The sequence below is a fragment of the Orcinus orca genome, chromosome 1, assembly GCF_937001465.1.
Source record: "Orcinus orca chromosome 1, mOrcOrc1.1, whole genome shotgun sequence".
Classification (NCBI taxonomy): domain Eukaryota; kingdom Metazoa; phylum Chordata; class Mammalia; order Artiodactyla; family Delphinidae; genus Orcinus; species Orcinus orca.
The window spans coordinates 122,042,855-122,061,500 of NC_064559.1; the positions used below are offsets into that span (position 1 = coordinate 122,042,855).

At 31.4% G+C, this 18,646-nt stretch overlaps 1 protein-coding gene across 1 annotated transcript in view; it reads left to right on the forward strand.

Annotated features, from left to right (window-relative positions):
* Positions 1-18,646, forward strand: part of COL11A1 (collagen type XI alpha 1 chain) — a 195,456-nt gene that overhangs the window by 76,609 nt on the left and 100,201 nt on the right. The window contains exons 11-24 of the mRNA XM_004263094.3: positions 292-354; positions 1,018-1,092; positions 3,928-4,011; positions 6,119-6,175; positions 9,532-9,585; positions 12,047-12,100; positions 12,218-12,271; positions 12,470-12,523; positions 13,720-13,773; positions 13,891-13,935; positions 15,124-15,177; positions 15,612-15,656; positions 15,908-15,961; positions 16,425-16,469. Of these exons, the coding sequence (XP_004263142.1) occupies positions 292-354; positions 1,018-1,092; positions 3,928-4,011; positions 6,119-6,175; positions 9,532-9,585; positions 12,047-12,100; positions 12,218-12,271; positions 12,470-12,523; positions 13,720-13,773; positions 13,891-13,935; positions 15,124-15,177; positions 15,612-15,656; positions 15,908-15,961; positions 16,425-16,469 (792 nt within the window). The remainder of the gene's footprint in view (positions 1-291; positions 355-1,017; positions 1,093-3,927; positions 4,012-6,118; positions 6,176-9,531; positions 9,586-12,046; positions 12,101-12,217; positions 12,272-12,469; positions 12,524-13,719; positions 13,774-13,890; positions 13,936-15,123; positions 15,178-15,611; positions 15,657-15,907; positions 15,962-16,424; positions 16,470-18,646) is intronic.

Consider the following 18,646-nt stretch of genomic DNA (forward strand, 5'->3'; position numbering starts at 1 on the left):
ACTAGGAACAAACTTCCACCTCAGGGACTGTACATTGGCAGGATTTCCTTTCCTGTTCTTCCTTGGAATGTCTGTCTCTACCCTGAGAGCAGCCTCGTAGAGGAAGAGTTGAGCTAGCTACAAAGTGGTCCCTATATGTTCTCTTTTTATGGGAAGATAAATAGGGCAATTGTTTGGGAGAAGAGTGTTTATTTATGAATATGAGTTCTTCTTTGATTTTGGTAGGATGAATTTGCCTGAATACTAACAAAATCAGGAATCTAACTCAGATTATGGTTTATTTCTCTGTAGGGTCTTATGGGTCCTCCAGGTCTACAAGGCCCCACTGGACCCCCTGGTGACCCTGGTGAGAGGGTAAGTGAAGGGACTCATAACAAAAGAATGCAACATAAATGAAAAGAATTAAAATATATTCTACAGGTTTAACATATTATTCTCACTTGGATAACATATGAATTCAGTGTTGTGCAAAATTTTGTTTAACTTTTCTAACTATAATTTTAAAAGTGAGGTGAAAGAATGTGCATTTATCTATGTTATAATTAGTAAGAAAATTTTTTATTTTTAATCAATTTCCATTTTGATATGAACCCAATACATTAGATTAAGTTCTTCCTTTTGAGTTCAGACATATTTACCAGAAACTCCCATGACTATTTAGTTGAATACTGATAGACTGAATTAATAAGGCTACATCCTAATTTGAAGATCACATCCTGGGTCACATGGAGAAATAGACCATTTGCGTTAAGTCTATTGAAACTCTTCTTGTAAAATCCCTTTTTTTCTCCTTCCTTGAGTAGGCAATAAATTTGTGCATTATTTAAATTATATAAAACTACTGCAATGAAATACAATCCTCTCTAGGTATCCTTACTAAAAGGAGATTAAACAAGAAGTAGAGGACAAACACAAAGTAGATAATGTAGACTTATGGTATTCAAAGTTATTCTGTTTCTAATACATTTAATTATTTTATTTATTGATTAATTTTGATGATTTTATTTACTTCCCTAGGGTCCCCCAGGACGTCCCGGTCTACCAGGAGCTGATGGTTTACCTGGTCCTCCTGGTACCATGTTAGTGTTACCGGTATGTTTTTTATAGTTATAAAGATGACCCAATGTTTTGTCATCCTACTGCTGAAAAATATTGCTTAGCCATATTATAGATCAATCAAAAAAACATTGTATGAGGTAGAGATACTTGAAATGAAGCAGCCTTCAGAAATTGTGATAAATTTTGCTAAAGCAAAATTCTGGTAAATATTTATTTCTGCAGTAGAACTGAGGCTTTATTATTTCATTATATTTTTTGACAAGAAATCTTAGAGGATTTTCTTAATATTTTTAATCATGTGCTTTATCCTGAGTCATATGAGTTACATGCATTTCATGTATTAACATAAAGTTAATATGCTATTTACTACCATATAGACACTAGCTAATACTTTTTAAATACAATATATCTATAGTATTATTCATTGTCCAAAAATTATTTGTTTTACCTTAAGATTGCTTTTTAAAGTTGCCCGAAAGAATTAATATTGTTAAAATGGCCATACTACCCAAAGCAATCTACAGATTTAATGCAACCTCTATCAAATTAACCTTGACATTTTTCACAGATCTAGAACAAAAAATCCTAAAATGTATATGGAACCATAAAAGACCCAGAATTGCCAAAGCAATCCTTAGGAAAAAGAACAAAGCTAGAGGCATAACCATCCCAGACTTCAGACAATATTACAAAGCCACGGTAATCAAAGCAGCATGGTACTGGCACAAAAACAGACATATGGATCAATGGAACAGAGTAGAGAGCCCAGAAATAAACCCACGCACCTATGGTCAATTAATCTTTGACAAAGGAGGCAAGAATATACAACGGGGAAAAGATGATCTTTTTAGCAAGGGATGTTGGGAAAGTTGGAGAGCCCCATGTAAATCAATGAAGTTAGAACACACCCTCACACCATACACAAAAATAAACTCAAAATGGCTTAAAGACTTAAATATAAGACACGACACCATAAAACTTCTAGAAGAGAACATAGGCAAAACATTCTTTGACATAAATCATAGCAAAGTTTTCTTGGGTCAGTCTTCCAAGGTACTAGAAATAAAAGCAAAACTAAACAAATGGGACCTAATCAAATTTATAAGCTTTAGCACAGCAAAGGCAACCATAAACAAAACAAAAAGACAACCAACAGACTGGGAGAAAATACTTTCAAAAGATGCGACTGTCAAGGGCTTAATTTCCAAAATATACAAACATCTCATACAGCTCAGTAACAACAAAAACAAAAAAAAACAATCAAAAAATGGGCAGAAGACCTAAATAAACATTTCTCCAAAGAAGACATACAGATGGTCAATAGGCACAAGAAGAGATGCTAAACATTGCTAATTATTAGAGAAGTGTAAATCCAATCTACAATGAGGTATCAACTCACGCCAGTCAGAATGGCCATCATTAAAAAGACTACAAATAATAAATGCTGGAGAGGGTGTGGAGAAAAGGGAACCCTCCTACACTGTTAGTGGGAATGTAAATTGAGTCAGCTACTATGGAAAACAATACGGAGGTTCCTCAAAAAACTAAAAAATAGAGTTAACATATGATCCAGCAGTCCCACTCCTGGGCATGTATCCACAGAATACTCAAATTTAAAAAGATACATGCACCCCAGTGTTCATAGCAGCTCTATTTACAACAGCCAAGACATGGAAGCAACCTAAGTGTCTAGTAACAGATGAATAACAGTAACCGATGAATGGATAAAGAAGATGTGGTATATATATATATAACAGGATACTATTCAGCCATTAAAAAGAATGAAATTATGTCATTTGCAGAAACATTGATGAAACTAGAGATTATCATACTGAGTGAAGTAAGTCAGACAGAGAAAGACAAATATCATATGATATCACTTATATGTGGAATATAAAATATGATGCAAATGAACATATTTACAAGATAGAAACAGACTCACAGATTTAGAAAACAAATTTATGCTTACCAAAGGGGAAGGGAGGGGGGAGGGATAAATTAGGAGTTTGGGATTAGCAGATACAAACTACTAAATATAAAATAGATAAACAACAAGGTCCCTCTGTATAGCACAGAGAACTGTATTCAATATCTTATAATAAACCATAATGGAAAAGAATAAGAATATAATACACATATATTTTATATATATATATAATATATATATATATAAAATTGAATCACTTTGCTATACAACAGAAACTAATACAACTATACTTCAATAAAAAAATTTTTTAAATAAAGTTGCCCAAGTTCTTGTGGAAAAAATTTATTTGTTTAAATGTAATAAAGATTCAAGTAATAATAACATAGAGAGAAATTTATTCATGCTGCATTTTGAGTTAAAATGAAAAAGGAGCTTTAGCATTTTATAGAGGGATACAGAAAGGATCAGTTTCCTAGTATAATTACTTAAGAAAAGGTAAACAAACTGAATCTATCTCAAGGAAGATTTCCTCTGTGTTCACAGAGATTCCAGAAGTTTTGCTCAACAAAATAGCAGTTGATCTACAACACTACCGAACTTAGTGCATTTAGAATTTTTACAAATGAGTGAGTAGAATGGGTAGCGTTTGTGCAGGTAAAGAAATGGATGATAGCTTATTCCATAGTTTTCAAAAATTATGGAATTTAAAATTGTAAAGGAGTCTGTAGTCTCTTCTACAAGTGGTAAAGCATGGTCTAGAAAACTTCTATAATGGACAGAAAGAAAATTTAAAAAAAAATCTAGGTATCATGATTCATGATGGAGTTACCATGGACTTTTGTAAAATCCCACCATTTTAAGTAAGTAGTTTTTAATCTAGTAATTAATGCACCTATTTGAGAAATTCTTATTTTGAGCTTCTGTATGTTATCTTTTCTTAGTTTCGTTATGGTGGTGATGGTTCCAAAGGACCAATCATCTCTGCTCAGGAAGCTCAGGCCCAGGCCATTCTTCAGCAGGCTCGGGTAAGAAAGGATCAACATGTAGTTCCATAACCTGATTCTGTGCCAAATTATGCAAGAGAGAGAAAGTGTGCCTGTGTGTGTGTGTGCGTGTGTGTGTGTGTGTGCGTGTGTGTGTGTGTGTGTGTGTGTGTATCTGGAGGGTGCTACTATTATGAACAAAATACTTCTGAATAGTATGTTGAATTTAGATGGAGAAGATACTAAGATAATATCTATTTTTCCGATAGGAATATTTTCTTTAATTTAATATTTAATTTAAATGACTGACCCTTGCAGTATTGCCATACATAATTCTGGCAAAAACATGCAGACCATAATACACAAATTTTCTAATTTTTTTTCAAAGAGTACTGATGGATTTATATGTATCACCCTTTATCTTTCACATCCAGTTTTCCCTGCAAAGGCATATGTCAATGACCAATAAATAAAGTAAGAGGATAAAGTTTAAAATAATTTTTCCACCCAATCTTATAGATTATTCAGGATATCCCAAATAATCCAGAAAATTAAATTTCTTAGGCATTCTTGTGGAGGAAAGAAACCTTCAAATATGTATTCTAAGCTCGAATCATTGTAATCTATATTTTAAACCAAATCCATTCAGTTCATATTTGTTTGTCAGCTAAAAGCTTTTCACTATCTGTATACTTATAAAATATAAAATTGTTTGCTTTTTAAGTTAGCTCCAGTGCAGTTAAAATATAGATAAGAAAATCAAAAGAATGGATCAGGAAAATGTTGAAAGTCATATAATACTTTTATTCATAGTATAGTCTTTTTTTCTTTTCAAGGAAAAAGGAAATAAAGGGCTTATAGTTGACATGGATATGGGTACCTGCTTCCTAAGTGATATAAATCATTTTGGTGATAACTTTATCACCATAAATTTATGAGTGCATAAATTATCTGAGAGTGTAAGTCTATTAATCTGAAAAGATGCCATTGTTTGGTTACATCATTTATAAAGAAAATGAAAAACTTAAATATTTGTTTATTAGAACTTGGCATAATACAAATCTAAAAATATTTAAATTGATTTACTAATGATGCCTACAACTTATAAATTTTATTACTTTGAACAGATTTTAGGTAATTATTTAAGCTTAAATAGTTTATTAGGCCATTGAATTCCTAATTTTATTAGTCCTTTTAACCTCCTTGGAAATAGGTAGCAAGCATTATAATTCCAATTTTTCAGATATTTAATCTCAAGGATTAAGAAGTGTATTGTCAAAAATCTCATGGTGAGTCAGTAGTGAAATTTTGGAGATATTACTGTTTCCATCTCATGCACTTTTCTAATTTGATTTTACATTATTTCTATTACAATATTATTTTTTATATCTGTTTTGGCAATCTAAATATTCATCTTTTGGAATCACTAATATTAAAAAATAGCACACCATACTAATTTAACATCTGTCAAATATTTATCCTTTTACTCTACTTGTTCTAGCTTTCCAAGTGCTAATTTCACATTTCTAATATTCAGTGTCAATAGTGCATGTAATCAGTCTATCATGCCTATGATTCTACAAAATAAATGCATTTTTCTATAAAGCATTAAATTTGAGATTTGTTAAAATAACTGTATTATCTAAGCACTTTCTGATCAATTTTGCTTTTTACTGTCTGGCTTGAATTGTCATAGTTTTTATCCTAAAATAGTGCTAGAAAACTTTCACTTAAAGCACTTCAAATTGTTCACATCTAAAAGTATTGTCAATGAGAATTACACCTACATATTTAAGAGAAGCCTATGCAATATTCTCAATGCACTTTTGAGTAGAAAAATCATCAGATATTAAATTTCTTATTAGATGTTAAAATCTATTTTAACTTTTGTCATTGAATAAATCATAATATATATGGTACAAGATTGTATATAAGTCACAACAGCTTAAAAAATGTCTAATACTTATTAGGTCAATTTGTCATTCTAAAAACTTGTGATTCTTCAGTAATCAGGCACTCTTTCTACTATGTAGCTATTATGCCTCTGTTGATGAGCTGCTACTTAAGGGTAACTTGTGCAAATGAATATTGTGGTTTAATATGCTCATCCAGGGAGGCATTCCTGAATTTGCTATATTTTATTTTCTAGATTGCTCTGAGAGGTCCACCTGGCCCAATGGGTCTAACTGGAAGACCGGGTCCTGTGGTAGGTTACCCAAAAAGATAATATATGGTTAAATTCCTGTATTAGTAGTTCCTTGTGCAACTTTGGCCAGGCAGTTTTCATATCTCTGGCTGGTGAAAGTAGGGTAAATATACCGACTTATACTTGGATTTGGTTTCCATTTAAGAAATCTCTCTGAATTCAGTCCTCAGTAAATTTTAATGAAAAGGTTACAATGGAAAATTCTCAAATCAAACAAATACAGTGAAAAATATAATTGAATCACGTATCCAATTATTAACTTTTCAAACTATAATTTATTTGCATAATAGTTTGAGTTGTTGAAGTTCAAGTGTACAGTAAGTTCTTGAGATTTAATTTTATGTTAAACAGAATTTATTAAAAAAGAAAAAAATATTTGAGGCCAATGAAAAATTTTCCATAATCTTAGGAGAAAGCAGGAGACTTGGCTTAAACTTTAAGTTGCCTCTAGTATTCCATTAACTGCTTCAGATATTAGAGAAATTATTTTGTCTTTTAGAGACTCTTGGCAAATAAGTGTTTTATTTTCCTTACAAGCTTACTGACAAGCTAATATTCTATATATTTTTTAAAATATTTTGAAACTTACCAAATGCTAAACAGTGTAGCAATTCACACAAACACAAAACAAAGATTCTTTTTAAATCATACTTTTTTCTTAAGGGAAAAGAACATTGTATAATTCCAACCTGAGTTCTCATTGATTTTAAAATGAATGGAATACTTTCTATTTTAAGTATTTTTTTGATATAAAAAGCTGTAGTATACTTTCAATATGATCTTATATGCTCACAATGTTTTATTGAAATAATGGTATTTATAGAAATTATTACTCTGAACATTCAAAGTTTATCTTTGGTTTACTTAGTAGACACAGCAAAATGATTTTATTCAAATTTGAATCAATTAAATAGTTTTACTGATCTTATTAGGAGGAAAAATAGTTTTCTTCATGTAGTTTATTTAAGAGTTTGTTATCTACTTTTCCATAAATTTATGGTTCTCTTCAGTCTTGAAATTTTATAACATTTCATATATTTTGGAGGGCTTTATACTCAATCATATGAGCTCATGTGGAACATGTGTTCTGGCAATATGTTCCACAGAATTTAAATTATACACACTTCTAAATGCATTATTATGTATTTATCATGTAGTTTTACTCTTCTGCCTTTCAAAATATAGTAGGGAAGATGAAAGATTCCATGTCATTTAATAAAGGAAGAAATAGAGTTAATATGTAATTGCTTGTTAATAATAACACATTTACATGACTGAGGAAAATCAGCAGTATGCTAGTGTTTTACAAATTTGGGGGCAGAAGAATTACCCATATATTTTATCAAAAGTGAAAGTTCCTGGGGCCTTGAACTTGAGGCTCTAATGATGCATATTCAGGGTCGGAACTGGCAAACTATATTTTCAACGAGTGCAGCAGGCTGATTCTTACAGTCAAGCGTGTTTGGGAAACACTGCCTTTTGCTTAAATTAAAAATATCAGCCTAGCATCTGTAAGTTCTTGAGATTTTTTATTATCCTATTATCCAAAGGAATTTTCCTGCTTATCATCCTGACAAACACAAGTCTAATGGATCTGTAGAGGGTAAGAACAGTGATGAGCAGAACCAGTGAAAGCTTGTTACGTTAAGCTGTTCCTGTTTTCACCAGTCCTTAAGGGTCAGACATTCACAGCATGTTGGCAAAGAGAAAACATTGACAGCCATGTTATTACATTACCATTCTCAATGTAATATCCAAGATTAATTGATTTTACTACTTAAGTCTTTGTTATAGAAAGTTTTAGCTTCCTAAAATATTAAAGGTTGATATTGAGAGAAAAAAATCACATTGTTTGTTTTTACCATTTTCTCTTCTCTTATTCTTTGCTCCAAAACATAAAATTATAACAGACTTTAAAAAATCTTAATTCTAGAGTCTAACGTATTTTATATATTAAGATTTAAAAAAGAAACAATATTTAATACATAAATATGTTCATTCTTTCAGTGAAATATTCCTTTTTTCAATTATTTGTTTCCAATTGATTTTATAGACTAAAAGAGATCTATATTTTAAAATATTCAGGAAACATAGAAAATGTTCTTTACCCTATTCTGTTCCTGTCAATTATTACATGGCGATTTTTAGAATAAGTGTTTGGGCAAAGTAATTATAATCTGTTGAGTAGGTTGTGCTTATATACAGAAGATATAATGCAGTAAAGTAATTAAAAATAGACTGTCCTTTAATTGCATTCAATTCTATGCTTAATAATCTGATTTAATGTAGAACCCCAGTTTCTCTCTTGAAGAAATTTAGTTGCAAGAATTCTTAATTAGACACTTGTAAGTCATCATTCTTGTAATTTTCAGGATTGGAATATTCATGTTACTTGACTTGTCATATTTTTTGGCAGTCATATTAATAATTATTTTACTTTGGAGCCACCAGGAGGCTCTAGATACCTAGCATTTTCAGGCTTAGCATAATTTTAACCTTTTTGCACTTTGATTCACTGTAGTATTTAATTGAATCTCTATTGATTTAAATAAATCAGAAACTTCTTAAACACACAAAGTATACTTCTTCAGAATGAAGTAACTATTACCACTATGTTCAATTTTAGTGTTCTAAAGCTTTTTAGGAAGATGAATGGCCTAGTATTTATTTTTTAAAACTCACAGCACTTTTATAAAGTGGTTTTATACTTTTTTCCAGTTACTATGCCAGGCTTTTGTTGCACTTTGTGAATTATGTAAATATTTGGAAGAGGCATTTGTCATAAGGACTTATTCTCCTAAGGAAAAATAGACCAATCTAGGAAAAAATGCTTTGACATTATTTCAGGACAATTATAATAACAACAATAGCATCTGTTCTTGACATTTTATTGCTATAGAATTCAGTGTCTGAGAAGTTTCTGAGTATAACAGCATTAATATTTGCCAAGTTTCATAAATGAATTCAATGTGTACCCGATTCTGTAAAAATGTATTTCCTCTAGTACTCCACCACAGAGTAATGATAAATAACGCCTGTGTATCATCGTAAGTGCTCTGATGGCATACACATTAAAGAACATTTCAATGTGATTTCATGAAACTTGCTTCTGTGTAGTTATCAGTAAAATATAGACTTTTAAATATAGTTCACACACTGGAATACAGTCAAAATCTGAGAAGAGATGTATTTCAATCAAAGGACTTGAAAATTTTGTTGTATTAACTAATAAAATCATACTATTTGAAGAAATGTATTTTGAATAATGTTTAATTATTTCAAGTGAAAATGGTAGGAAAAAAACTGGTTAGGGAATTACAAAATTAAATGATTATGTCTTCACCTTTTCTCTACAGGGGGGGCCTGGTTCCTCTGGGGCCAAAGGTGAGAGGGGTGATCCAGGTCCTCAGGTAAAAATTAACCTATTTCACTTATTTTATTTTTGAGTTTATTTTATCTATTAGGGTAATTGAAGTGTCTACCATCTGTTTTATGAGTAAAAAAATTACTTACATTACCTTTAAGCTCACATCACCTTCTTCAATTGAAACATCTCTAACGGTCAGTTGACTGCCAATAACTTTATTAATTTAAACAATATTAAAAGAAGATAATAAGCTAGAATGGGAAAGTCTTGATAGTAATAGGTCTTCAGAACATTAGATTGGCTTGAGATTGTACAGAACAGAGAAGCACTATTACAATTGTATTTATAGTGGCCCTGCCACAAGCCTAACATGTTTCCTGTGGAGAATAAAATCTAGTAAATTCTCTCAGAAAAAATATTTAATATACCTAAAAGAAGCTAATTTTAAGCCCTTTGTAGAGCTGAGGAAATTAAGAGAAATTGAGAACATCTGACCTGTAATTCTTAAAAAGATCTTACATTATATTTACATGGTGCCAAATTAAAAGTATTATTTTTCCTTGAATGATAATAAGTAGATAGAGACATTCACTATAAGCACATTATGAATTATACTTATTCTAGAAAACTGTAAAAGCAAAATGTGATGTATTTTTAAAATTCATTTTTAATGAAAATGCTTTCTGATATACTCAATACATATAAACTCAGATTGGGCTACAGGAGCTCTCAAGTGGCCATCCAACTAATTTTTTTCTTTTTTCAAAATTAGTTTTATTTTAACAATATTATAATGTAAACTTGAATGTGAACACCTATATGTATTCTTCGTCACCACCACCACAGTCATAACCCCAAGCAATTTCTTGGTGCCACTTTACAGTCACAACTTCCTCATACCCCTAATACCTGACAAGCACTGATCTGTTCTTCATCACTACAGTTTCATGTGTCCAAGAATACTACATAAATGAAATCACACATTATGTAATCTTTGAGACTGGCTCCTTTCACTCAGCATAATGCCTTTGGGGTTTTTTGCAGTTGATGAGTGCATCAATAGTTTATTCCTTTTTGTTGCTGTATAATATTCCCCTGTTTGGATGCACCACAGTTTATTTTGAAATGAGAAAAAAATCCCCCCAAAATTTAGAAAGATATTTGGGTGGCACAGAATGTGGCAACCTTCTTTTTCATGCTTGTTAAATGTTGCCATAAAGAAATGGAAAACATTTGTACCTTAACTGAGAATTGCATAAAAATATTGATATGTCTTTTGCAAAGTTTATGAACTTTTGGGTCAGACTCACCTCTTTACAAAATGGATGAATCTGAAAACATGCTGCAGTAGATTTCATGGTGTTTGCAGTTTTCCTTAACTCCAATGAGATGCAATATCAAATGAAGGATCATTTTCATTGAAAACTAACAAGATTTGTCCTGTTATTATTGCTCCTTGCCTTCCAGCTGGGGTATAGGATAGAGTTTTCTTGCTGCAATAGTTTTTTAAAAGCTATATTCTTTTAATCTCTAATTATTAGGCAACCTTAATTTCATATTTCTATAATCAACATTTCACAGTAATCATAAGAATTATTTGTAATTTCAAATATGTGTTGCATTTTCTACCTCACTCATTATATGCATATTGTTTAAACTTAAAAAGGGTATAGTTAATTAAATACAAAGGCCTATATACTATTTTTACTGGATCTATATTGGATCTATTATTAGCTGTGTAATTTTATTTTAAAAAACACATATATTAATTCACAAATAAGACATTGTATATTGATATAACACTGTACTATACTGCTTCAAGAAAGATATTGAGAATCTTTAAACTTTAATCTGACATGGCATGGTGCCAGTCAATAATTTGAATTAAGGTTTGCCAAGTGATCCTCCAGGATTTTGTAGATGATTGAAAGAAATATGTACCAGCACTGTGCTAAATTATAGGAGTATAATGGAGAAAAAGATTTAGTCCAAAATCACAGTAGTTAACAATTTAATGGGAGATTGAACTATGAAAAAAAGACAATTATAATTCAATGTGATACCTGCAATAAAAGAATAAATATCCAGAATAGGATCTCCAAAAAATGAAGAGAAAGGTGAAGGCGAAGAGAAGAGGAATAAAATGGAAGTGTTTTCAGTCAAGTGAAATGTAAAACTGCAAGGTTTTGAGAATATATTTAGTAATTGAGGATTTTTTCAAACTTAAAATATCAGTTTATATGCCTTTTGTTTAAATGTAATCGCATGTCTATATAAACTTAATAAAATAGCATGACTCCTTTTTGGCAAGAAACCATTTGGAAAAATCGATTCTCTTGTCTTTTTGCTTTATGTAGAATTTTACATAAGAAATAATTTTCTTGTGTTAAAATGATTAAGGTAAAGCTAAGAAGATATAAATTTCTAAAGCCCTTTCTCTTGATGTGATTAAGTTTACTGATCAGGAATTCTATAAAATTAATTAATTATGATGTTTTGTATAGGGCCCTCGTGGTGTCCAAGGTCCTCCTGGTCCAATAGGAAAATCTGGAAAAAGGGTATGGTTAGTTTTCATTGTACATTTTGAGGTCATCTGAAATCATCAGTTATTTTGTTTTCTTTTATTCTGTCTATTTGGAATCCCTTTTGCTTAGTCATGTTCTTGGTATTATCAGGGTCGTCCGGGTGCTGATGGAGGAAGAGGAATGCCAGGAGAACCTGGGGCCAAGGTCGGGAGCTCATCTCATACATTTGTATTTTCAGATCTCGTATCTCAGTTCACCCCTGAAATTTTTATGTTTTAAAATAGAGTTTCTTGATATGAAAGAACATTTCACACTCAAATTACAGTACAGAAATAGGCTGGAAATGTGATTATAATGATGACGGTGATGATGATGATGATGATGATGATGGTGATTTTACAGGGGGATCGAGGATTTGATGGACTTCCAGGTCTGCCAGGTGACAAGGGTCACAGGGTAAGATATACCATTCTGTACATTTTATACTTTTTATATTGGGATAATACAGGAATACTACGAAATATTGATACACTAAGATATAAGAAGAAAATTAATTTAAGTATTTGTGAACTCATATAAATTAGTACATCTACTAGATACTTGAAGAAAGATAAGTAGAATTATATGTGTGATACTCATATAAGTTCTTTAATTTCTTTTAAACATTAAAATACTCAGTTTACACAAATATAAGTTGATGTGGAATCTTTATGTACATGTATATGGAAAATACATTTATAGAACAAGTGTGGAGATTTAATTTTGCCTCTAATTTTTTGATAATTGCCTCAATTTCCTTATTACATTTTGTCTGTGGAAATATACTCAAAAGAGGACATCTATAGGCAGTTTGTCATTAATATAACAATATACTGGGCACTGTATTTTATTATACTAATTAGATGGCTCCAGTAGATTGAGACACCACAAGCTACTTCTTTGTGATAATATTAGTTTGCAGTCCAGTGCAAGAGCTTATAATTCACTAAGGCTAAACAAAATACAATGTTGAACGGCAATCCAGTCAATATTTTTAGTGGGAAATTAAGCAAAGATGTGGTCTTTCGAAAAAAGATCAGAATTGGATCTTCACATTTTTCTTCTCCAAAAGTTAAGAAGGAAGATGGGACAACCATTAGGAAATTGGAGAATATAAAAAAATAGAAAGATAAAGAAAAGAGAGCACTATGAATGTCTAGCAAGTGCCTATCACATGCTGAGAAAAATATATAATTTTGTTTTTTAAAAACTCCAAAAATTTCTTTAGTCTTCTAGAACTGTGCTGATTTAATAAGAATTATTTTAGAAGCAGAAAAAATGTAAATTAAATAAAAATCAGCAAAGTGTATCCATGTTTAAGACAGTCTTCAGCAAAATACTTTTCTATTAGTTTGTAATAATTAAATGTCTGAAAATTATTTGGGAATTTCATTTAAAGCTTTTTGTTTTCAAAATTGGGGGAACATTTTTTCCTAGCATACTAATATATAACGCCAGTTAATGTAAAATTATGATTTATCTTTGAAGCGTTTTGAGGAGGGAAAATAGAGCATAAGTTTTTTCTGCAAATGTTCCGTTATATTTGGTAGGATAGCTGTAGGATAGACAAACATTCTAGTTTATTTTGTGTTATACTTGGATTTATTTAATAGGGTGAACGAGGTCCCCAAGGTCCTCCTGGTCCTCCTGGCGAAGATGGAATGCGGGTATATTAAACTTCATTTCTTTTAAGAAATATTTAAAATTAAAACATAGAACAAAATCATGCTGAAATGTTACATTGTCTGATTGCATCACTCTCCCACTCATTTTGTCCATGACAGGGAGAAGATGGAGAAATAGGACCAAGGGGTCTTCCAGGTGAAGCTGTAAGCAACTTTCTTTTTTTTCTTTTTAAATAATACCCCGTTTTGAAGGAATAGTGATTGGTGTTACATATATAAAGTCAATAATAAACTCAGATGACTATTGCCGTCTTGCCTAAGCTAAGCAGGTAATTGTTATGTGAAAAAAACATTTAAAAATGATACTGAGAGCTCTTCTTTTGTTACAGAAAGTCTTAGAAAATCAAGAGAAAAAATTGTGGGATATAACATCTTGTCAGGCAAAAACCTTACCTAGTTTTTGTTGCTGTTTTGTGTTTTGTTTCAGTTTTTATATCATCAATAGCTCTAGAATCTAGTTATGTGTTTAGGATAAATTAATCTTATTATCAGAAGAAACACAAAAATGAGGTGCTTAGTATATACCAGATAGAACTATAAAATTTACTAGATTATATCCTTTTTTCCACTGATTTTTACAAATGAGGAAACTGAATTGGAAAGGTTTACTCAAAGCTAGTTAATCAAAGAACCAGACTAGAAGCAGGCCTCCTAGTTTTAGTCCTAGTTTTCCACATTATAGAGCCTGTCAACTGAAAGGCATAGTAGCTCAAGTGAATATGACAGTAAGTCATTGTATTCACTTTTCTAAAGAAGGAAGAGAAGGAGGAACAAATGGAGGAGGGGGAAGAAGAATAGAAGAAATTAATTAAGTCATAATAATTTTAAAAATCAAGCAAATGGTTTCTATAATCTTGCTAACATAGTTATCCAGCTGTTTGTTTCTTTCTCTCAGTAGAATATTCTTTCATGATGGAATTTACTTAACTGTAAAATAAATGAGAATCAGGACTCTTCTATTTGTGTAGTCTATCTTATTGAATAATAAGATTTAATAAGATTCAGTGTTGCTATTCAAATTGGAATATGACACAAAAGTGACTTATTTAAAGCATTAAAATATTTCCTATTTTTAAAATTTCCCAAGTGATTCATATGTAAATTTATAAAAATCAAAGATACGGCTTCTGTATTAAAGACTTTCTTGTCCATCTTGGCTTTTGGATCAATATAAACACTAGATATTTGTGTCATATAAAAATGGCATTTTAAACACCATTAAAAGAAGATGAACAAATATTTTAATCTAAACATTACATTAATATTTATTTAAAGGAAGAGGCATGTTTTGAAGGCATTTCTTATGAGAATGTGTTTTTCTTTTCCTCCTAGGGTCCACGAGGTTTGCTAGGACCAAGGGGAACTCCAGGACCTACAGGACAGCCTGTATGTATTGTTGAAAACATTCAAGATTTCCTAGGGAAAGCTTGTTACCAGACTTTTTAAAGCCAGGAGGCTGTGAAAGCTTTCAGTAGACAGCCAAGGGTTTACTGCTCTGTTATATTCTAAGACCTAATGATGCTGCCTATCAGTTTAACTGAGCATACCCTACTCCACTGGCTTCTTTCTTTTTTCTTCCTTTTAGTTTACCTATTTTATTGTTTCGTGTCAAATTCCGAACTCGCAGTGGAAAATGCTGTTAGGTTGTCTCCATGGGCATGGAGAGGAGAGTATAGACCTTGCTTTTTCCATTAAGTTCTAAAATGATTTTTTAGTCAACCTGGGCTACTGGGTGTCATATTATTAGGTTAGTCTTCTAAATTTTCCATTGTAGCATCTGAACTTGTTAACACTCAAGCATATTTTTTTCGTCATTGAAGGGTATCGCAGGTGTGGATGGCCCCACAGGACCAAAAGGGAACATGGTATGTAGAAAATATCCATAAGATAACTCGTTTCTGTAATCTAAGTACTAACAAACCACTTTTGTTGCTAAATCTAAAATTAAGATTTCTTACAATGTGTTGCCAAGTGCTTCTGCCAGCATTAATATTTTGCAAGATTTTCTGGATTCTCTATAGGGAAACATGATTTGGGGACTATTTTTCAACTGAGAAGAAAAAACCTATTATGTGAAATAGTTTTATTAAAGACTCTTTATATTTTCCTATGGCAGGGTCCCCAAGGGGAGCCTGGACCTCCAGGTCAGCAAGGGAATCCAGGACCTCAAGTAAGTCTAAACCGTCACAGCTTTTTTGAGATAATGGGATAAGATTGTATCTTTATACAAGAAAATTGACAGCCTCAGAATTTTCTATGTAGGGCTAAGAGTTTTTATTGTGAATGTAGGAAGAGGATTCTTTTTTTTTTTTTTTTCCTTTTTAAAAAAAATTTGAGCAAATTTGCAGAGGCCTCTTTCTTCCAAGAGAAAAATGAGTCATTCGGTGTTCATGGAATGCCAGGACACCTGCAGGAGGGTTCTGAATAGGATCACATTACATATCCATTGCCAGAAGAGTAGCTTATGTAAAACCCCTCATAGTGTTGCAAAACTTTCTGGGGAATGTGGGGGAATATATATATAGATTCTCATAAATCATTTCATGTAAAATAGAGGGCTAATCATTTACTATTTTAAAAGTGTATTCTTGTGATGTGATTCTTGACATATGAAATGAATTCTTTTAAAATAGGGTCTTCCTGGTCCACAAGGTCCAATTGGTCCTCCCGGTGAAAAAGTAAGTTATTCTTTTGTTCTAGTAATGTCTGGTAAACAAGCTTGTGTTGTCAACTTTAGGGAGGTATAAGGCCTGCCTTCTGTTTTTAATAAGATATTTAAATGTCCCAGCATATAAAGAATTAATCTGGAGTTAAATTATGAAAGCACAGGGTGAGCAGCAATCATTCATATGTCTCTGAACTGTAAATGATAAAATTTCACAGAGTTTCCATTTGGATAACTTCCAAATGTGACATTCTCAGCTATATTAATTTCAGAAACGTACTGATATGAGTGAGTGTTTTCTCTTTAATTTGGTTCTCCTTTTATTTCTTGTTATTTAAAAAATGTAATTAGGTTTGCTTGTGACAAAAGGCTTTTAGCAAGGTCTAATTAAGGGAAAATTGTGACGTTATTATTGCCACCATTTCTCATGTATAAATGGCAAATGATGTTCTTTTTAATAACTCAATGTCTGGATCAAAACAAGAATAAGTTTTTAATTAAAGAGATGTCTTTTGTCCTTATCTCCTCTGACAGATTCCCTAAGTAATATTTCCTGTCCCCTATAGTTACAGCACAGTGTTACCTAATTCTTTCTAATATATTTTTTTCTTATTTTTGTTGATTTCTATGAATATGTAATATTTTTTAAATTAACAACTTTATTGGGGTTAATTTCATACCCTAAAAATTTACTCATTTTAAGTGTACAAGTCAATGATTTTTAGTGAATTTATAGTTGTGCCACAATCACATTTTTAGAATACTTATACCACCCCAGAAAGAAACCTTGTGTCAATTTGCACTCCCCATTTCACCCACAAAGCTAGACAACCATTGATCTACTTTCTATCTTTATAGATTTATCTTATCTGAACATCTCATGTGAACAAGATATAGGAACGAAATTAATATTTTAATTTAATCATATGAATGAATATAATATGTGACATTTGTGTCTGGCTTCATTTGGCATAATGTTTTTGAGGTTTATCCATATTGCAGCATGTGTCAGCACTTTGCTCCTTTTTGTTGCCAAATAGTATTCCATTGATTGAATATACCACATTTTGTTTACTTATTCAGCAGTTGAGGGACATATGAGTTATGTACACTTTTCAGCTATTATGAATAGTGCTGCTATGAATATTTGTAAAAAGGTATTTGTGTAGACATGTTTTCATTTATTTTTGGTAGATACTTAGAAGTGGAATTGCTGGGTTATATGGTAAATTTATATTTAACATTTTAAGAAGTTTCCAATTGTTTTTCAAAGTGGTTGTACCATATTTCCTTCCTATCAGCAATTTATGAGGATTCTAGTTTCTCTAGATTCTCAACAATACTAATATTGCTTCCCTTTTTGATTATGGTCATTTTTGTTGGTGTGAAATAGTATCTTATTGTGGTTTTAACTGGCATTTCCCTAATCACTAGTGATGCTGAACATATTTTTATTTGCTTATTGACCTTTTCTATATATTCTTTGGTAAAATATATATTCAAGTCCTTTGGTAACATTCTTACCAAGTTACTTATTATTAATGTTAAGAATTAGCATATCAAACTTAAATGATCTTTAAAGTACTTTTTCTCTGTGCATATTTTCCGTATGTTTACAGTATTAGAGTGCTATTGGAAAATGGTTTATTTATTTAAGATGTTAGGTACCAAAGATGATTTAAAATCTTTGCTTTAGATCAGAGATCTTAATCTGGACATATATTCTTAACATATTTCGGATTAGCTCATCATAACCATAAATTGCACTTGAGGCATGTGCCTATTGAATTTTCTACAATAATTTTATCATCTCTGAACTGGATTCCTAGGAAGAATTTGCTTTTAAGGAAAGCTGTTATATCTGAATTCCCTTTGTTGAGTCACAGGTAAAATATAGAATCTGATTCACTGCACTTCTTGTGGTAGGAAGAGAGCTGTCTTTAAGCACAAGCCGCTTCTTTCTCTGCTTTGAACATATCCAGCTCTTGAGTCCAAAGACAGCCTCTTTCCATCAAAAGGAGAAAGAAACTCAAGAACATGAAGAAAGTGCATTTTATTTGTATTGCATTTATGGTGTATAGTTTATTTTGGACCTATATTACTTTTATTTTCTTTATGATATACTGTGTTCTGTTTATTCTGGCTCAAGAGCCTTGTCTTTCAAAACTTGGTGAATAATGTTTTCAGTTG